This window comes from Fundulus heteroclitus, chromosome 4 (genome assembly GCF_011125445.2).
Source record: "Fundulus heteroclitus isolate FHET01 chromosome 4, MU-UCD_Fhet_4.1, whole genome shotgun sequence".
In the NCBI taxonomy this organism is placed as follows: Eukaryota; Metazoa; Chordata; class Actinopteri; order Cyprinodontiformes; family Fundulidae; genus Fundulus; species Fundulus heteroclitus.
Window position 1 is genome coordinate 25,503,377 of NC_046364.1, and position 22,677 is coordinate 25,526,053.

General features: G+C 42.9%; 1 protein-coding gene across 1 annotated transcript in view; it reads right to left on the minus strand.

Annotated features, from left to right (window-relative positions):
• dpy19l3 (dpy-19 like C-mannosyltransferase 3) overlaps positions 1-22,677 on the minus strand; it is a gene marked incomplete in the record, with an annotated part of 97,487 nt that overhangs the window by 68,446 nt on the left and 6,364 nt on the right. The window contains 2 exon segments of the mRNA XM_012861642.3: positions 5,514-5,641; positions 6,235-6,632. Coding sequence (XP_012717096.2) covers positions 5,514-5,641; positions 6,235-6,352 — 246 coding nt within the window.

Here is a 22,677-nt window from a genome sequence, read left to right on the forward strand (position 1 = left end):
TTGCCTGCTGCACCCTGAGCATTTTCCAGCACCTTCTTTCTCGCGCCCAGCTCTGACTCCACTCTACCTAATCATCTACACCTGTTCAGCTACTAATCATCCTGGAATGTTTCCACCTGCAAGCCTCACTACTTAAACCCTCCTCAGTCAGCTCTTCCTCATCGGTCCGTCTTCAACCTTCCCACGCCTGCTAGCCAGAGTTTCCTACGTCTGCCGGAAGAGATTTTCCTATATCTGCCGGTCAGAGGATTTTCCTATGTCTGCCTGACAGAGGTAACCTGACGCCGCCAGATAGATTTGCTTCGCATATCCATCTGGAAACCTTCCGTTAAAGTAATTTTGGGAAGGGGCGAAAATACTGGTTAGCTGATTGGCCTATGTTGGTGATAGACGGGCCAAATAAACCAATCAGATCAACGAAGCATATGACGTAATCGTCAACATGCTTCGTCGTCGCTCGTAACAGAGCGATGACGAAAACACAACCACAAGCCAAGCTACTCTTGCTGCTGCAGGTAAAGGCTCGTTAGCTCAGCAAAGAAATACTCTGTAATTCCGATAAAACTTGCTCGATAGCCACGCTAACGCTAGTTTCATCGGCTGAAGCCGCCATGTTCTTTAGACTGAACTGACGCGCTTCCCGTTGCGTCACACCTCAACCCGCCTCAAAGCCAACGCTGATTGGACGTTCGTTTGGTGAACGGCTCCAAATTTTCTTTAACGGAGAGTAGCCAGACTGATCTGCGAGTGAAACCTTGAAAGCTCGCGAGATCAGGATGGTCTCACGAGGCTATGACAGAGGTTCCTACGTCTGTGCCTGTCTGCGCCTAAAAGAACTCTCTCTGCTGCGCTGCTGGTCCTACTGCAGTCCCTGCATTCCAAGAACTCTGTCACTGCTGTGCTGCTGGCCCGTCTACTGCCCTAGTGCTCGAAGAACTCTCTCACCTGCTCTAAAGGCTTCAAGTCTCTACAGTGCAGCACCCATAGTTCTCCAGCGTTCTCCGGTCCTCCAGCTCTCTCCAATCCTTTGTCTCCTGTACTCATCTACCACCTGCTTCAGCCCTGTAACAGACTCTGGTTCTCATCCTCCACAACTCATCTCTCTTCAATAAAAACTCACAAAACTAAGCTCCGTGTGTATTTGGGTTCATCTCAACAAATCATGACAGTGTCAAACGTGCTGAGTTGAAAAAAATAGAAAAGCTGAGGAATTTCTTTACATTTCTCAAATAAAACTTTATCATTAACTTGCCAAAAAACATATTGGGTACTGAGTGCTTTTTTTGCACACTTAAATATTGATTTTCATTCAATAATAACGAATAGTCTGGATGTGTCTGAAGTATTTGGTTGAACTGACTTTGTAAAGTGCCTTGAGATCATGTGTTATGAATTCACTATATAAATAAAAGTAATTTGAATTGGATGAGGCAGAGTCTGAGGACTTAGAAGTCACAAGCTGCTAGAGTAGTGAAAAAGCTTCCTGGTGGCAGGGCCCCAGGGTTGGACTTGGCTGGAGATCATGAGGGCTCCGGACTGGTTGTTGGGGGTTTACCGATTCATGTAACTTATACCCAAAGCATAAGCTGTACCCCCATTCTTGGCACAAAATCAAACTTGCTCCCAGTGCCAAACGGAATCCACCAGATCTACCCCTCGTGCCCTGATCCTGTTTGTGGTGTTCATGGACAAGATGGCATAGCAAGTTCATGGAGTGCCAGATTTGGCACTCCATGAACTCCATGATTTGGCACATTTTGGCGGACTGGGACCTTGGGCATTTACCCTCTGTGGCGTTTATAACTCAGCAGTCTTGAATCGAAAAGCCACTGCCCTCCCAGTTTGCCCCTCGCATTTAACAGAGAGATGAGTGGTGCTGACGCTGAAAATTTGAGATAAAAAAAAGAAAAGAAATGCCTCCAGAAAAAGACAGCAACACTTTCAAATATTTCTGCTTTCTACTTAAGATGAATATGATAAAATTCTGGAGAGTGATGCGATTATAGACGGTGTGGCAGAAAACAGTCTGCAGAGGTTTGTCATAGAGAATGTAGAACGAAGAATGTAGGTTTATTAGCTTTACAGTTCTTTATCTTTTTAGGTCCAAGTTACGTTTAGAAGTTATTTTGTTGCTTTGTTATAGTTTAGTTTATAGGTTTTATACTGTATGTTATTGCTGTATATCTAGGATCTTCTACTCCAGTCCTCAAGGGCCCGGCGTCCTGCAACTTTTACGTTTCTCTGCATCAACACACCCGAGTCAAACAATCAAGCCATTAGCAGGACTCTGGAGAACTCGACTCCATGCTGAGGAGGTAATTCAGCCATTTGATTGAAGTGTGTGGGACCAGGGACACATCTTAAAGTTTCAGGGAACCGGCCCTCTAGGAAGACCCCTGCTGTGTATTATATTGGCCCTATGTGAATAAAAATCACATAAGCTGTGACTAATATTTACTTGTGTTTTCCATTAAAATTTCAATCCAGCAGTTGAAAGAGAGCAGGTCTGTTCTGTAATTCTCTGTTTGCTCTCTATATTCATCCAAGTATCACTTGGTGGCACCTCCAGGACCTCTGACCACCGGCAGCAGGCAATGCAGGTGAAGTGTCTTGCCCAAGGACACAACGACTGAGACAGTTGGAGCAGGGGATCGAACCATCAACCCACCAGATACAGGACAAACTCCCCAACTCTTACGCCACTGGCGCTGGCTATTCAACATTTCTACCTAGCCGATGGCCATGAGATAAGTATCAACACTGAAAGATTTAGATCCTGGACAGTAGGGTTCAACAACCTTGTTCCGTCCATAGGTGGCTGGACTCAACCTCAGGGATAGGATGAGGAGCTTCAGAGCAGAACCTCTGCTCTTATGCATCAAAAGGGACTGAAGTGCTTCGAGTAGTGCTCCCGTGTCTCTTTCAAGAGACATGGGAGCACTACGTCTCCACTGGTCTATTAGGCTACGTTCACACTGCAGGTGTTGATGTTCAATGTCAATTTTATGCCGAAATCAGATTTTTTTGGGGGTGGCAAAAAAATCTGATGGATGTATACTGGCGGTCATATTACAATTAAATATGACCGCCATTATACTTCCATCTGAATGGTTCAAGACCGCAAAGCGACCCGCATGTGCAGATAACAGAAGGACACGTCACAAAGCTGCGCACTGTTCACAGACGTAACGGTGAATCGTCTCTAGAAGTGTTCAATAAAGTTTCATTTAAAAAAAACTAAAAAAATAAATAAATACACGGATAGCAGCCAGCATCTCTCCTTCTTATTATTAGAAAGCTGTTGAGCAATGGGAGTCGACAATATTCAGACCACATCCTAGCAAGACGAAGTAATGTAAAAAGAAATCAACACAGCTATTAACAACGGTCTTTTATGGAGCGCTAACTTCTTCTACTGTGTGTGGATGTGAAGTGAGAGACAGGAGAGTGACGTCAAAGAAGGATAAAATGCGACATGGCCGTTCAGACTGAGGACACTTTGAAAAATATCCGATACATATCTGAATTAGTACCACATACGGAAGTGGCACAAATCAGATTTTTTTTTTTTTCCCGGATAAAGAAATTGGAATTGGGTCATTCACAAAAGACGGATATGGGTCCGATATGGGCAAAAAGATTGGCTTTGTGAACATAGTAGTAGAAAGCGGAAGAATGGCGACATGCTAGAGAGCACCTGACATCTGTTCTGTGAGGAGAAAAACTTTTGAAATTATTTTTTTAAAACTTCAGCTCGACTGAGAGGTAAACCGCACTTCTTCTTCACAACTTTTGTTCAAACTCTTCTGAGTTGACTGAGTTGAAATTAGTGGACTCACATCGAGCAGGGATATCTCATCACTGAACCCCAACTGAATCAAATTTGCTCAAATTATAAGACACACTTTTGTAAAACCTTTCGTTTGGGATTATGCTCCCGCATTAAAAGATGGATTTATTTTTAGGCTTTTCACACATCTTTCACCAGCGTCTGTAGCCACCAAAACAAATGACAATTACTGTCTTACAAAATGAGAAAACGCACAGCAGGAGTTCTCATTTCCCTGTTTTGCTTCTGCCTTTGAAGCGGACTGTGAAATCAGATCTTATTGCTTTGACTCAGCCTAAAACAATGTTTTTCGGCAGCGCAACAAGGGCCATTAAAAATGACCTCATAATTGGCAGCGCGGCTGTAGAACACAGCGCAAACGTTATCCCAGAGGAATAAAGCCTCCATTTGGTCATTTAACTGGTTCAACAATCCGTCCTGCGCCGGGCATGGAAAACCCATCATCCCATTACCCACTGAGGTGTTCAGGATGCGTTTCCTAGGCATTTGAACGAGAACACAGGATACGAGGAGCGCGTGAATGAAACACGACACAGACATGTTACTCAAGACAAGAAGGCAAGTCTGTAAAGTAAGTTTTAACAACCTCCTCATGTTTGTGTCGTAAATACAGCCATAAGTAGATGAACTGAATGAGTCCAGATGCAATGACACTCTGCAAGAACTCCTCACAGGCCAGAGGTTTGCTGGAGAAATCCTGAAAATCCCTTTGAGTCTTTGGTGTGTATTTCTTCTTCTTGTTCTTTTTGTGTATAAGGTATGGCAGGGGGTCGCAGCCCCGGCTGTTTGGTCTGTGCCTGCCATCAGTGGTATAACGAATGCTATTAATGAACTCCTGAAAAAAGGACAAAACTTAACCTAACTGCAGTTCGTCTGTAATATTAATGGCTTGATTTGGTTTTTGCCATGTGAGGTTCACAGCTAGCTAAAAGCTGCCTTCAGGTACGAGTCGATCTTAAAGGTGTTTATATTGGTGTTAATATTATACAGTTATATGTTAGAACCGAACCCATATATACGGTATAACTTTCAAAGGGATTCTGGGTAATATTCAGAATGACAGCGACGTTACATTTTTTAGGGCTGGGAGGGTCTGAAAGTTGTTCGTTGTCCAAAGGGGGGGCAGCAGAAAACATTTAGGAACCACTGATGTAGACCATCACAGCATCCCTCGTCTCTGACATCAACCCGTACACAGCGTTCCTTTTTCTACGCTAATTAATGTGTGAAAGCACTAGTGTAGTATTAACTTACACATACAAACACTTGACCAATCAGACTAGCCGCCTGCCCTGCTGGTCTTTCTCTCCTCAACCATCCCATGTGTTGCAGCAGGAAAACAAGTGGCTCTGCTGTAACCAGCGTCCCGGTAAGCCTGAGCGGAGTCAGCGTGAAACAATGTGCGCCGTCTTCCTGCTCCACGAAAGCAATCTCTCAGGGCAATGTTTCAGCATTTACACATGTGCTTTTCCAATTTCGACAAACCAAACGGCTTCCCAGCCTCTGATTGGTTCCAGAAGAACATGCAAGTTGCAACCAGACTTTCGCTTGCAGACTGCGAGGCTGTGCTGAAACCTGAGCCCGCCCCTGCTCAGTCGGTGCGGACACACAGAAGGTGGGAGTGAAGAGGACAGGAGGATCACATGGGAGCTAAAGTCTTTACCTTGATGTTGGAGAACCACAGGTCGTTCTCATGTAGCGTGGCCACGTAGATGGAGCAGAGAAGGCCGAGGCCAACAGAGACGGACCAACCCACCGACGTCCAGATTATAGCCCCCCATGACCAGTCGCCTGCAGGGACATGAAAATAAGATTTTTCTGCTGCTACTTTTAGTTTCTGGTTTCTCTTTAGTTTTTTTAACATTGCATATTTTTCTTAGATCAAAACATGGTTTCAATAATTTAGGTTTCTTTTATGTAGTGTTTCTACATTATTTTTATGAGCTCTGGATATTACGGGTTGTATTTTGCAAGTTTTTCTGTGAAGAAGGCAGAAGACACGAATGCGTTCCATAAGCTGAGCCGCTGCCGTGTTTCGTGATCATATGCATCTTAACTCACCGCTAACAGCTTTAACGGCTTAAGACGTTTACTTCACAAGAACCCAGATTTAATCATTCAGATTTAAAGGGGCTTCGACTGCTGCTAAGAACGATACTCATCACGATGTTCTCTGTGAAAGCTTCAGCCTCAACTTAGGAGCAAGCTGCAGTCATTTTGCCACCAGTGCAGAGCTTGTTGAACACCTGCAGCGGTGCACAGCAGTGAGCCACAGGTCCTAGAAAAGCACGAATGCTGATTGGGCCAAAGCCCCCTAAGGTAGAGACTTTGACCGTAGAGTCTACGGTGTCCCGGGAGGACCCATCCCTCCCTCCCTCACTCACCCTGCAGGACCTTGTCTGGATGGTGATGGGTGCAACAGTTGGACTGCTGGGACTGGCCCTCGGCAGCCGGAGACGCCTCCTTGCCCCTGCTGCCTTTCCTCTGACGCAGGCTCGCCATGCTGGAGAACCGTCCACCGGCAGATATGCTGGATGATTAACGACCGAGCGCCGCTGTTTGTTTGGGTCCTCGGACGGACGGACGGGGTGGACGGGCCTTGTGCTCGGGGACTTCCTGCTCACGCTGCAGCCAGCCGGACTGGACTAGGTCAGGATCCGCTCATGGAGACCGGATGGACGGAGAACGGCATGGTTCAGACCGCGGGACTGGCGTCTCATCAGCGGCCAGCTGAAGCATGGGTGGTGCGCTCAGGGACACACAGCTAGCGACTCATTACACTCTGATTTTTTTTTTTTTTTTTTTTACACAAAGGCGCGATGCTGCTGCGGACGGACGGACGGACGGCGGCGGCACAGTCTCCGTTTAACGGCACCCAGGGCACAAGCGACGCCTCCCGGCCCGTCGCTCCGCCAGCACGGTCCTCCCTGCCTGCTGGACCAGCGCGACCCTGCTTGTCCCGGTTTCTGCCCCCTTTTCCTCCCAAACTTGCTCAATCCTACCCGTGTTTGTGCAACACTTGCGGGCTGCGGCGACGCGTTTCAGCACCGGAAGTCAGCGGTTCAGGCCTTCAAAATAAAACGCCAAAACGACCCCGTCCTCTGTTCTAAGGTCTTTCTGGGGGGTTTCGCCGTTATGGTGCACACGAGGCTCACACGTTTAAACAAGCGAAACCCATGAATTGTATATAAAATAAGAAATATAATGCAATAAAAACATTTTTAAAATGCACACAATAGTTTAATCTCCGAAAACGATATGTGATTATAACTTGCTTACGTTTCCAGCTTTATTACCCAGGCAGAAGAAAGTCTGAAATATGGCAAGATTAATAGCTGTGTGGAAATAGCTAAATGACTGAATACATTTTAATTGAAGATATGAGTATTAACAATGAGTGATTACAAAGTTTACAAAGTATTTTTGTCAGAGATATCATGAGTGGGTAAAAGTAATATTTATTTGTTCCTCCACCTTCTTAGTATATTAATAATTACCCCCATCCTGTCCCAGCTATACATACAAATCTCTCGATTAGATGTATATTACATACAATAATAGTACATTCCTATACCAAAAAAATCCAACTTTTCATATCCACGAATGAAACCTATACATAATAAAAGTTTTAGATATTATTTGATAAAATATATTTTAACGATATGAAAGATACTAATCATAATAGAACCATTTACCCACTTGTTTTCAATTTCATCATAATTAATAAAACTATATTCACAAGTAGTTATTATAACTTACATGTTAATGACTTTTTTTAATGTCTTAGGGGTGACCTATTATGCTTCCTTTCAAACATTTAGGAAAGGTTCACAGGCTATACCAAAACACATTTATTGTTTTTATTTTATTTTTTGCACAAATCATTCTCAAATTATGAGATTTCACATCTCCAGTTTCACTTATTTGAGCTCCTTTCAGAATGAGCTGTTTTTAGGGAGCTCTGTCTATTTTCTGGAAATAATCTGAGAAGGGTATAGCTGAAGAAAAAAACGTATGTGTTATTGAATAATCAGTAGCTGGCCACGCCCTCGCTCCAGTTCTATGTTTACACTCGCACTTTTTATATTGAACTCTTTTTTTATACTCGTGAACATGGCCGCAAATAGAAACACAATGGTACGACAGTACATCTTTGATACCGAGTCAGGCCTAGAAGCTGAGGAAGTGAAGCCTCCTGCTCAACCAGCAAAGAGGCAGCAAAAGTTTCTAGAAACATCTGTCAGTGAGTGTTATATTTTTATAAAATGTTGGTTTTTAAAACCTACTTCTAAGAGGCATTTCGTTTAGATCAGAAGAATACGAGAAAAAGAAATACGAGGCTATTGCCCCGGTTTCTTTATTAGAGAAGGACCAGTTCTCCAAATAAAGCAAAAAGAGAAAGAAGGTTAAGATTAACAATATTTATTAGGCCAAATAAATGCAACAACACAATGTGAATAATACAGAGAATCTTTTTACCCCCAGTGCCACAGCTCAGCTGCCTTTAGAACAGTGTGTTGCAAAAAACAACAGTTTCCATCTTTTCTTATACTCTAAGCTCCATCCTTTCAGGATGTTTCCCTTTGAGTGTGCATCTAATTGTACTCCAGGCACAGATATCAGTATCTGGTTTTAACTGCCCTTCACAAAGGAGACTGACTGCAGCTAAGTGCATACAAAGCAAAAACAGAAACTCCTTTTAAATAAAGCAACAGCAATCCGTCCTGCATCCTAAAGAAATACAGAGTATATAATCATGTCTCTTCACATAAGTACATAATAGAGGCTAAAATTGTCAATATCCATCTATAATACAGCTAATAGCACAATAGCATCCCTATAGGGATGGAACTTTGGGCAGTTACAAGAATTTTTTTTCCCACTTAGCTTTCCATTTACATCGAAGAATACAGCTTTATACAAGCAGCCATCTTCCCTCTCCTCTCTCCTATTTATCCATCTTTCTGTCTCTTTTTAAATTCAGTTCAAAATACTGGTGTAACTAACATCATGCGGGGTTCTTCAAGGAGTTGAATGATAATGGTGATGGAAGGATCTCCTGTAGCGGTCTGTCTTTCAGCTTATTTTTATGTTTCTGTCTCTGTCATGTATCTTTATACATGGTTATATTTTAAAGGCTTCCTGCCTTTCTTCCTTCCTACTTCTTCATTGAATGAAAATCCTTCCCAACTGGGGCCTCTCTGTTCTTGCTATTGTTATTGGCAGTGTGTCTTCAGTTGTAGTTCCTACAATTTTAAAACACGCTGTTGTTCAACCCTCACTTAAAAAACCTGCTCTTGATCCCACAATTCATTTCTGACTGTAGGCCAATTTCTAAGCTACCCTTCATTTCTAAAATTATTGAGAAGGTATTTTATGATCAACTGAGCCATTTTGGAAGAGCACGATATTTGAAGGTTTTCCAATCTGGTTATAAAACGTTGCACAGCCTCGGATCGGCTCTTTTAAGGGTTTTTAATTATATTTTTCTAGTTACAGGTTGTAAAGACAGCGTGATTGTTGTTCTTTTGAACTTAACTACTGCTTTTCCTACAGTAGACCATACATTTTTACTCTCGCATTTGGCACAGTTAAGCTCATATTCAGAAAACCAAACTTTCTGTGTTTTCTTTGGCGATCATATGTCACCTTCTGCTCCTTTGTTATGTGGGGTGTCACAGGGCTCAGTTTTGAGGCTTCTTTTTTTCCCCATTATCTGCTTCTGCTTGGCTCCATAATGAGAAAACATTGTTTTGTTTCCATTGTTATGCTGATGACAGCCAAATGTATATTCCATTAAGGAACAAATATGGAAAATCTACTCACTTGTTGCTAAAATGTCTTGAAGACTTTTAGGCTTGGATGGCCCTCAATTTCTTAAAGTTCAATTGTTAGGATTCTGGAAGGTTTGGATCCTTGTGTGAGTGAGAGTTCCTGTTTTTAGAGAAGATCTCGGCTGGAGAGTCCCATCAGCTCTGGATCTTGCACACCTGGAGCAAATCTCCTGATCAGGCTGACTGGGGCTTAAAGGAGCTGCAGGATCGTCCGTCTTTGCTGGATGATTATCTATGATGGTATTCCCAGCCAGTTCTCGAGTGCTAGTAGTGGTTTCAGTGTGAATTTCTGCATTTTTTGGTCTTTGTCTCAAGATTGTTTGTTCCTGTGGTTCAGACCCATTTTGATGATTGTTCATTGCCTACAGATCGGTTGAAAGGAGGCTTGTGTGCTGCCGTTGCAGTGTTGCATGTCCTCAGTCTTCTTACCTGCCTGCCCGCTCTCCAGTGTGTTGCCAACCTCCAAGAAAGCAACCTTACTGGAAATCACTCTTGGACCCTGGACCATTTCCAACAACACTGTATCCTAACTCCCTCCCCCGCTCTTACCAGCTACGGCAAAGCAAGTCTCCCCTCATGTCATTTCTGCGCCTGCCCCCCTTATGGACTCTTAACTCACCTCTTCCCTCTGTAGAAATACCCGGAGCGGACTCTGATACCGAGCTGACCTTGGTGGATTTGACTCCTTTAGTCAATTTCTCTGTAAACCTTCTTTGCTTTAACCTGTGTCTCGTGTGATTCTGCATGTGGGTCAGGAAACTGCCTCAAAACATGACATCAACGAGGGTAAGACTGAGGTCATGGTTATTAGTGACACAGATGAGACTCACCTCATTGAGCTAGGTTACCTGACCCAGTATGAGAAGTCAACTATCACAGACCTTAATGTTAAAGTGGATGCCGATCTTTAATATGACAGCCAGATTTGAATTTCATTTAAGGCAGTTGGCCAAAATAGAGCACATTCTTACCAAAGAACATTTAGACATTAATCCATGCCTTCATCGCTTCTAAGCTGGTTTACTGTAATGCACTGTATGCATGTTAGTGGCTCCTATGTTGCAGACATCTTTTGTCTGGCACTCGCAAATATGAGCACATTACCCCTACTCTATCCTCACTCCACTGGCTGCCTGTACATTTTAGGATTCATTTTAAAGTTTTTATTTTCTCTTCATGGTCTTGCTCCTTCTGAGCTGCTGCACCTTCATGCACCCTCTCATTCTCTCAGGTCAGCTGACTAATTGCTCTTTGATGTGCCCAAAAGTAAACACAAGCTTAGGGAGGATTGGGCTTTTTCTGTGTCATGGTTGTAAGGTGGTTGGCCCACATGCAGGACACAATCGGGAGGCAGAGAGCAGTTTTAAGATGTTTATTTTAGACACTCAGACGGGGGGAGTGTAGCAAGTGGAACTCAGCAGGGCTCTCTTCGATGTGGTAACCAGGTGACCGAGTGGCAGGTAAGCTGGCGGATGGAACGCAGGCGGGGAGCTCGAGCAGCACCACTGCAGCGGCAGGCAGGAGGAGCAGCTGGAAGAACCAGGGTGAGTCCAGAACAACCAGGGTGAATGCAGGAGGGGGGTCTCTTGTCCGGTTTAGTAATACCCAGGGGGGTTTGAGGGGAAACGCCAGAGCAAGATCTGAGCAGGCAGGGATTCAGGAAGCTGGTCTTCAGCGCACGGAACCAACACAGGTGAGTAAATCCAAAAAACACAACGAAGGGAGACAAAGTTAGATCCAAAACAGGGATTTCAAAAACTCACAGGTACGAAATCCAGGTGACAGGTCTATGGCCTAGGCATACCACAACAGGGTAACACTCTGGCGTCTTCCAGCTGCCTGAACGCGCCTTTTAAGCTTCAGCCGGAGCAGCTACAACGAGCCGCAGGTGTGCACCACACCCACCTGTAAACTGCAATCACCTGTCACACAGAGAGAGAGAAGAGAGAGCAGGAAGCGCGGGCAGAGAGCTGCACAGCACTGCCTGCAGAATCCTGACATTCTGTGGCAGCTCCACAAATATGAAACGACCTTCCATTGTGCATTAAAGATTCTACTTCTCTGTATGATTTCAAGTTGCTTCTTAAAACTCATCTCTTTGCCTTGGCATTTGACACTATGTAAAATGTTGATTTTTAGCCTGTGAGGTTATTTTTATTAGGCTTTTGAAGTACTTATTTTAGATTTTTATTGGATTACCTAATTTATGTCTTTGAATCTGTGTATTTGGTTTTATTTTTACCCTGTTTACTGTACAGGACTTTAGTCCTTGGGAAAATTTAAAGAGCTTAACAAGTAAAGTCGGATTGGATACCTTAAGGCTTCCTAGTGCCGGCAAGGGAGGTTGGGGGGTTTGCACTATTTGGACAGCACTTATCGTGGCAACCGCTGACACACTTTGCTTTGGCTAAAAGTCCTTGCTCTATAGGGGTATTTGTAGTGAGCCCAACATTCGTGTTATAACCTGTAGTAGTCATTAGTTAGACAAAGTTTGAAACATCTACAGAATCAAATAGAGGTTATTCATCAAAACTACCCGATCATAAGTGGATGCAGCTAACATGAGCTCATTATTTGACCAGGCCAACCTGTCACAGTCATCCATGAAGCACACCAAATTTGGTGCAGATCCAATGATCCCATCCGGGAGCTCCAGCTACTTAAATATTCCTGGGGGGCCACAGTGATCCAGATTCTGGAAATCCCTCCCGTTTATCTCTTCAGTGCTCATCTTACTGCTCCCCTGGACCAACTGTCAGAACTTCTCCATACTCCACTAACTCCACTTACCTGCCTATCCATGCTCCAATATCTGCTGCCATCACCCCCAGCATCGGAAACAAACCAAGGGTCATTACTACCCTACACCTCTGGCTACAACCTGCCAACCTCAATCCCTGTGGATGAACTTACTTCCCTTCTGGAAAGCCACCATTTTCATAAAATGAAAAGAAATCTGTTTCCTCCTCTTCATCATTATCATTGCCATCCACTCCAGAACTCTTCATCTCTCTGGTAACACTTCCCTCTCGTCCTCAGTGCCTTCCTGGATCCGTTTCCTTATTCACTCACCTGTTGTGACATTGAACCATTTACCTTCATCAGATGTTTGTTGGAGAAAAACATACTTTTTAGCATGTGAAGATTAAATGTTCTCCAAACGTTTATGTCTCCAGGACATGCTGGTAATGAAAATAACATACTGGATCTGTCAGACTTCAGGAGTAATTGCATGCTTTAAAAAAAGTGTTTGCAGATTCCTTCTGTTTTTGCTATTTTCTATTCATTTTTTATTTTATTTTTTCCTCTCACTCAAATGTTTCCAATCATCAAACAACTTTTGAGTAAATACAACATGCAGTTTTCATTCAATAAGCGAAAAGTCATGAACAGATTCAGTGAAACCAGTCAATTTGGAAAGGGTTACAGAGCTTTTTCTGCAGTTTGGGACTGAAGCAAACCATAATGAGAGGCAAAACAGTTATTAGATTTAAGGGGCAATTCGTTTTTCACATGGGGGAAAATTTATTTGGATAGCTTCTTCCCTTTAATAAATAAAGTCATTATTTGAAAATAGCATTTTGGATTTCCTCAGGTTAGTATAACCTGTTACAAATGTCAGTAGAGCTCTTCAGCTAGACTGTGGAACAAAGAGAATTACTGAATTAAAAATTATAAGATAACCATCTTAGAATTTGATGATCTGAAATAATTAAGTACAACTAAGAAGCCAAACCAGAGGAAATATGTAGGGGATAAAAAAAGTTTTTCTCAGCACTGTGTTTACCTGAATAACCTTGCTGTCAAGTGGGAGCACATATTAAGTAAGCTAAACTGGTCCAGACAATGAGCCCTGATCTTCTCTACAATTATTTGTAATGTGTGAGGAAGTTTGATCAATAATACAAAAAAAAAAAACCCTGCTGGAATCAATCTGATAACAAAGACAAAAATCATCATATTTCTGTTGCCTAACCCCTGTAACATGTCCAAGCTTCTATAATAGAATATCATTAAGAAAAACAAGACTAGAAAAAAAAAACAGTTCATGATAACAACAGAGTGTCTTGTGCAAAGAGGAAGGGTGATTTCATCTATATCATGCAAAATCAGCCTTTTTGAGCTTTTAGCTGTGTTATGATGCTATTCCTTCATGGCCAAATGGGTATTTGTGCTTTATTCAAGCATGTCTGATTAATCCTTGTAACTTCAGCTCTCTGAGCAGCAGCTCCTCCCTGTCCTGAAAAACGAGTGGTTCATTATTGGTCTACCGGTCCAGAGCATTGATTACCCACCCCCTCCAGGATTTACCTGGAGGCGTTACCTTACTAGCGGTGATGTGAGGCTAAGCGCGATCATTTCTGCTCAGAGTTGAGACAAAGGGCTCTTTTAGCCCCTGATCTGCACTGCGACAGCAACTGCTATTTGTTGATACCATGCTGCAGTGGCTCTAGGGCGACCCCACATGGGGAAAGGCGGTGTTGCAGTGAAGGCAAGCATCTTTTTTACAGGTTTGAAAAATATCATGACAAATGATGAATCCTAAACAAATGAATACTCTCCTTCCATATGCCTACAGTTGGCTTGGAAGGCATGATATGGAATACTTTAAGGCACGGGTTAAAATCAATGCCTGTGGGCCAATTCCAGCCCGTCTCTGGCCCTCCAGAGCCAAAAGAGGCATCTAGTGTCATTAAGTAGTGATATATATCCTGTTAAAGTGTATAAAGTGGCTAAAACTGTGCCTTCTGTATAAAGTGTTGATTTTTTTTAACTGTGCAGTAACAGCATTCTGCATCTAAGTGACAGCTTTTCCACAACACATTGAAACATGGCATGACTTCATGATGTCGAAGTGGCCCAATATAGAAATGAGTTTGTCACCCCTGCTTTAAAGGATATAAATAGACATAAATAAAGATAGAGATAGCACAAGTTAACTGGACATACATAAAGTTCACCTCTCTTCTCTGTGTCCCACTGTTTAATTTCCTTGGAAACAGAAAAACCTTCATCCAGACAGCAGGTGTTTCTGATAGAATGTGCAAAAGTTCAGGAGCTTGGCCACCCAGACTGACTTACGCTGTAGACATATGAGTCTGGAAAGCTGCCGGTGGAGCCCGATTTCAAATGCGGGACACACGGGTCAGTGGAAGCAGCTTAGAACCAATCAGAGAACTACGGATGTGACGCAAAGCTCTGTTTTAGCTCTTAGAGCAGACAGTTGTTGAGTCTATCCAGCTCATTCAGGACAAAATAAAGGGCATCATTAAAACATTGCAGCCGCCATCTTGACTGTTGTGGTTACAGAAAAACACTGCTGCATTATGGGAAAAGAGTGACGCATCGTAAACCCCCGCCTCCCGCGCAGCGATTGGTCCTGCGACTTTTAGACCGGAGAGTCAGAGGCCTAAGCCTTATACACACGTAGCCGGGCATTTATAAAAAAAATAATAATAATACATTTCTCCCCCACAAGTAATCCATTTTTAGAAAAGTTTTCATCACAAAACCGCGTAAATTCCCACTTGGCCCTAGTGCACATGTAGCCGGACATATGGGAAATGCGGTTTCATCCCTAAAAACAAATGATGGTGATCCTGTGTGTATGGTATAACTTTTTAAAACGATGTGGGGGAGACATCTGTTTTTATAAATACCTGGCTACGTGTACAAGGCCTGAGCCTGTCCAGACCGACAAACTGTACACATGGTGTAAGTCGGGCTGTCTGGCCAGGCTACAAATTCAGTCCTTCATGACATCTACTCTGAGAAAAGACTTAACATCAGTCTCCGTGGATGACTGTGACATGACATTATTTGCTCCTAAATCCACATAATAACAATTTTCTTCATCATCCAGCTATCACCAGGTCACTGTAAAATAATGTTTTCAAGCAGCTCCTCTTTTCACTCTTTCCCTCTTCCTGGGCCTCATCTTTAATTTACAAAGCTCCCTAAATCCCTCTCCCTGAAATGGTGGTTATTACTCTCCACACCCCTGCTGCTGCTGCTGCTGCTGCTGCTGCTGCTGCTGCTGCTGCTTGCCGGCCTGATCGCCCTGGTGATGAAATGATGTGTGCAACTGATATTGGACTTATTATGTTGAATATTATGGCATTGTCATTGGCCTGTCCTCCTGCAGCTTCATGTATCAGTGGAGAAGAAAGCTGAATGAAAAACGGTGGGTGTTAAAACCAAAACCCAGACAGAGCAGAAGAATAGGAATATATTAGGTTTTAAATAGCTGGAAATTATATCGATCAGTGTTCCGAACGAAGGGAATGTTGTGCTCGCTTTTAGCTTTCTTGGTTCTTTCTTCTCCTCTGCTCCTTTTTAGCTTTGATTTAGGTTTTTATTTTAGATCATTTTGTGTTCTTGTTCAGTTCCCTCTGTGTGCTGTTCTTTTTATTGGTCGTCATCCCTCGGTTTCCCTGCTCAGGTTCCTCCTCAGCTGAACTGTATGCTTTTGTTCCTGGCAGATCCTTATGTTCCCTGTTGTTGCTTGCCCTGCATGTCGCTCCCACATTCAACAGCTGCTTTGCTGGTTCCAGGCTGATGTTCTTCTGCCCAACCCCCCCCCCCCCCGTGCCTGTTCCTTCTTTCTTTTTGATCCTTTTCTAATAAACATTCCCTTGCGGCATTAACTGTGTCACTGAATTTGGGTCCTCCCCACAACAAATACCATGACACAACTCCTTTTAAAAATAATCACCTTTACAATTTGCGTTGCATCTAATTATCTTCTCTGAAAAAGCATTGCAGGTCCATTACCATTTACTTATTAAAGCTATTTCCACTTCTTTCACACAAACAGGGGTGTGTCAGTTTTCAACGTTTAAGTGAATGATTCATATTACACTACACAGCCATACATCACATCCAGTCGCCCTCCATCATGTTTGTGTAGCTGGTTGTAGCACGGTAAAGTGATGAGAACACCATACTAACTGTGTTTTAAAAAGATAAAATATTCTCACTTCCTCAATGGTAATTATGTCGGCCCATTACACTGGATGGTGATGCATGTTAGGAACAAATGTGCGACTGAACTGACTTTGAGGGCTTTGCTAAGGTAAATTACTTTCATTCAAAGTTCTAAAACACAAAATATACTGTGTTCACTTCTTTAAAGGTGCATTTCTCAAGCTGTGTAAGTTTTGAAGTATAAATATTATTTATTCTCTTTCCCATATATGCCCTTACAATTGCCCAACGTGTAAAATGAGTTATCCTTTATTTACCATAGTTGCCTTTATAGGCTCCATTAGTCAGTTAATGAGAGAGTGATTCGGGACGAATCCTCTGGGCAAGCGCCTGCATGTGACGCACTGCACGCTCGTTCACACTGTTCGAACTGTTGCTCAGCAGCTTTGTTGAGAGTCTCAGCTGCCACTGAGGCATTAGAGAACACAGACTGTTTTAGAAGATGGACCACAATAGACCAGCAACAAGCTCATCTCAGACCCCATCACACATTCCACACGAGTAAAAAAAAAAATCTCTAGTGCAACTAACAGGAAAAGCTCAGTTCTGCCCTGGGAAGGAAATTGGACCAGCAGCTGGCCATCTTTTTGCTAAAAAGTTAAGGAGCTATGACAGAGATCTTTCACCTCTGACAAAATTGACGAGACATACTAATGCTAAATCGTGAGCACACAAAGGTAGATGGTAGCCATTGTATAGTTTTGTATACATTGTTACACGGTGCCCAGTCAAGCGAGTTATCCCCAACAGAATTTGTATCTGCTGAGTCAGGAGTACGTGTTCAGCAGGATGTAATGTTCTGGGTTCTGTTCTGGTTATGTTAGTTATTTTACTCCCCTGTCTTAGGTTTTCTGGCTGCTTTGAGTTTTGTCTTGTCCTGTTAGCTTCTTAGTTTAGGTTTGGTTTCTGATTTATTTCTTGTTTTGAGCCTCTGCACTGATGTCTGGTCTAATTACTTACTCTGCACACCTGCCTTACTCCACCCCTGCTGCAATCATCTCTGACCGGTTTCACCTGCTTCCACCTCCATATAAACTGTTGAGACCAGACATCAGTGCCAGGTCGTCTGTTTGAGTATGGGTGAGTCTCCTCCTGCAAGTTTCTGTTTATTGGTTTACTTTTGGATTTTTGACCCCTTGTCCCCAGAGATTTGAGCCACCCTGTTTCTGTCTGTTCCTGCCTTGTCTGCCCAACTGGACTGTTTGTTTCTCTGCCCTTTTTGGTTTTTGGATTTTGTTAATAAATATTATTTTACCGAACCTCTGCTGGTCTAGTTGAATTCTGGGTCCTCTGCTCTGATTCATGACACAGGAGGAGTGAATCCAGTCAACCCCTCCTCCTTTCCATTCAACTAGATGTGGAAGTAGAGATGTTCTATCGCATCAGGGTGGACTGGCCATTGGGAGCGACAGGAGTTTTCTAGGTGGTCCGGAGGGTGGCCTGGTCTGCTCAGCGATCACAAAGGTTTGGGTTGCTCTTGATGACAGTCCATGCCAAACATTCGCTGGCTCACTCATCTTTTTTTCTGGGTTATTGGCGACTTGAGGGAGCGACCTGAACCTTTGAGATCGCTGAGCATACCAGGCCACCCTCCGGACCAGGCCAGTGTGCCAGGCCACCGTCTGGGCCACCAGGAGAACTCCTGGTGTTCCTGATAGGCAAAATAAAATATTATTTCTATACAATATAATAGAATAATATTTCTAACTTTCTTACCTCAGAAGACATTATGTCCCTAAAAAAAAAAACCCTTGAACGGTTAGCTTTGTTTCCCTCTCCTCCCCTGCGCGTGCACAGCACTGGTGTCATTTCAACTTGTCGCCAGAGGGGGCAGACATCAGCAAAAATTCTGGAACTATGCACCTTTAAGTAAGTGAAGAATGTCATTTTTCCCAAGGCCAACTAACAATTTAGGGAGGAAAAACAAAACATTTAGAGTTATGATAACTCAAAGGTATTTATATACCAAGGAATCCTTCCAATAGATGTAGAGAACAAATTCCTAAGGAAAGTAAAGCATTGCACAGTACGAACCTAGTCAACTTCGGTGACTTGGCTCAACTTAACGGCCACATCAGTGACTGAAATTGGTTTACACCACCATAGCAGCCCAACATTGACTGTTTTTAAAATCCATAGAGGTTATTAATCTCCTTTACAAGGATGTCCTGGCCAAGACGAGAAAGGATTTTAGGATTCACTGTTGCCGTGACAATGTGTTGGCTTGGGAGTTTATCAATCTCATTCAGCTCTTTTAACTTTGTGCAGAGTGTGGCAGGTTCCCCACCACACCAGGGACACACATAGGACTTTGATCATATGATTTATCCATTGTTAATTTGGAAATCGTGGATGAGGTATTTTCAGCCTGTTTTATCTGACATCATCGTCTGTGGGTTGAAATCCTGCGTTGCAGCCGCTGTTGGACTTTTAACGCCTCCACCGCTGCTGTCCTTTCCTCTGCTTTCATCAACAACACTGTCAGGGACTCTGGGATGTCTGTGTGTCTCACCTTTAAACGAGCTGCTCTCACAGTTTGAGGACAGCTGCGTTAAGACCCTGGAAACAGTGGGCCCATGTAGAAGCAGGTGCCCAAAAGGTGGACGTTGGCTGTGGTGTTTTGACATGCGAACGTTACCAAAACACATTTATCTAAAATTATGGCCTCAGTTTGTCATTACCCACATGTTCTGTTCAAAACCATTAATTCTATTTGTTCCACAGTCTATAAACCTGAAGAGCTCTGCTGACATTTGTAACAGTTTCCTTCACTTCTCTGCTGATATGGTTCAGTCCACCAGGACATTGATTCCATCTTCTGTCCACAATCCATCTATCTTTGTTCCCCTCGGTTGTTTCCAGTCAGTTTGAGCCCGTTTCACCTTCCTTTTTAAACATTCAGGTACATCTAAAAGGGTTGGAATATTGCGTAAAAGCACAATATTTTTTGTCTCAGATAGTGAGCTTCCTCATATTATACAGAATCATTACTTATAGAGTGATATATTTCAAACTTTTGTTTCTTGTAATTTTGATGAATATATAGCTTACAGATGATATAAATCCAACACTCAGTGTCTCAGAAAATGTGAATACTGTGAAAAAGTACATTATTGGAAACTCACAGTATCACACCCATATCAGCTAATTAACTCAATACACCCGGAAAGGATTCCTGAGCCTTTGATTGGTCTCTCTGGAAAGATGTGACTGGACAGGAGGGGAAGCCACAGGAGGGTATTCCTGAAGAAGCTGGTTGTTCACAGAGTTCTGGATCCAAGCATGTTTACAGGAAATTAAGTGGAAGGAAGAAGTGTGGTATAAAAAGGTGCACCTTGAGACGATGGTCAAGTGAAATCCATTGAAGAAAGTGGGGGAGCTTCAGAGGGAGTGGACTGAGGCTGGAGTCAGAGCATCCCTAGCTACTACACACAGATGAATCCCACACACGGTCTACAGCCATCTTACCTGGGCTGCTTCATGTCCAAAGCTCTGTTTTCAGTTGAAAGTAGATCGCTCTATGCTGAGATCAGTCAGGCCTCTCTTTCACGCTCGTCTTTTAACTGGTACACACAAACAACAGCATATCTAATTCTGCTCCCTTCTTTCCACTGGGTGCCAGTGTGCCAAATAAATCTGCCTCTTGGCTTTTAAACGCTTTAATGGTCTGGCACATCAGTACCTCCTGACTTGGTTCACCTTCATCTTTCTTCGACGGCCCTTGGATCAGCTGACTGACCAGTTCCTGTTGGTTGTATCACAAACTGGGCGGAAGCTCATCCTTTTCAGTAGTGAGTCCAAAACTATGGAACTAGTTGCCATTAATTGTTCGACAGGCTTCTTCTCCTGATGTCAAAGCCAAAGTATCTTTATTAGTCTCCCTTGAGAGAAATCTGCCTCGGATACAAGGATCAGCTGCACTGCACTACACATTCAATCACTGATCAAATAAATCTTTTATTAAAATAATAACACAGTTGTAAAATAATAAATATAAAATAGTAACAACCATTCATAAATCACAGTTCGACTAAAACGATCATTAAAACCATGCAAATCATGTGTTTTTTTCCCAGGATTTTGACACAGTGAGAGTTGGTTTGCTGTTTTTTTCCCCTCTTATTTTACTATAATCTTTGTAGAATGTTTTCTCTTTTTATTGCTTTTCATCATATTCTTCTCGAATCAATCTGTCGTATCGGACCATTTGACCCAAGGCTAGTACTTGTGCATAAATTTAACCAGTGCAGCCAATAGTTGATCAGATAAATCTGAAAGACTCCAGCAGAATCGACACCCACTTATACTACTCTAGAGATTTTACATACGCTAGCTGAGAATGAATGCACTAATCAAGCTTACTAGAGTGGGTGGGATTTAAAGTAAAAAAAAACAACAACAAATAAAACCATCAAAAATAAATGAAAATACAAAACCCATATGGCTCTTTGGAAATGAGAAGAGATTTATGATGAGTGAAGAGGATGGGGAACCAGTTTAGAACAGAGCCAGAATCACTAGAACTCCAGCAAGAGAGGCTTGTGTCATTTTCTTTTTAGGGAGAGCAGTTTTTCCCCAGTTTCCGGACCGTCTCCCTTTAGGTTCAGATGACACCCTCTTTGTTCCCCTACAGGGATCTGTGGTGTGACTCCGGGAGGGAGCTTAAGCTAACTCACCTCAGTCAAGAACCAACAACTTTATTTATTTATTTTAAGGATGGAAAAACATTTACCAAAAGAAAAACTCCAAGAGACGAGGTTTTTGAGGAAATATAATGTGATCAAAAAAGTACAAAATCTATTAAAGATTTTCAAAAACAGGTTATATAAAAAACGACAGAGGTTCAAAAAGGTTCTTCTTCTGGCGCTTCTAAAAAGTAGAGATGAAAAAGGACTAAAAAAGCTTTGGCCTTGCTCTGAGACCCGGGGTGCCCACCCTCTAAGGGTCTCTGGTCTCCAGACAAACTCAGAAAGCTGTCAAAGAAAACTCTCTTCTAACAGTGCTCTAAGCGTATATATGTGGGTAACAACATGGTTAACATATAAGGAAGGATTTAAGACATAAATTACATTGTGAAGACGTCTCAAAGGCGAGAAGGGAGCGGCTGGTGTCTTCTTGCAGTGCAGGCCATATCTTCTTTTACGCTCTCCTCTCTCTTCCACTCTTCAGTTCCACTTCCCCTTCAGTCCCCCCCCCCCCCCCCCCCCCCCCCCCACATGGAAGGCCTCTCGCATCCGTAGACTCCTTCTCTCTCTCCTTGAGGGGCAACAGGTGGTATTGAAGAACCTGGACCTGGGGGGCCTGAGCACAGCAGACCAGGAACTGACCTCTGACCTCTTGCTTCTTTTCCACATCATCGTCTTGTGCCTTTCTTATAAAGAAGAAGTGATATGAGATGCTGCTTTTAAATTTCCACAAGTGTTAGAATTCACAACAGTCATGTTTTCATATATTTTAGCTTTATAAGTAAAATGCATTTGGAATTTGAAGAGTGAAATCGTTTTTTTTTAGTATCATGTATTTAATTTGACCTTTGATGAGAACTCATTTAATAATCCCGAGCGTGTCAATCCTGAGTAGATTTCCCAACACAATGAGCAATATCAGCACAACTAGATGGTATCATCAGCATAGAGGTGATTATTACAGCTAGTCAGGGAGCCTTCATAGCTAAAAGATCACATCCAGAAGTTGAAAAGTGGATGATTTTGCAGTGTGGTGGCAAGCTCTTCTAGTTTTTAAATAGGAGCATAGTCAGCTCCCCATTATGCATGACAGAGCAGGACAGTTGTCTGAGGAGGAAGCATGAAGCATCTGCTGCCAGATGGTAGTGCTTTGTCATACTTGCAGGAGTATGATGGTAAATTCTGGCAGTGTGTCCATGTTGTTTGCTATTTATTAAGAAACTAGCGAACTGTGCGGGGTTGGTGAAGACAAGGAACGCAAACTCAGACAAGAGGCAGCACAGACACAGGGAAGCATAACAGACGATCCACAGGGGAAGAG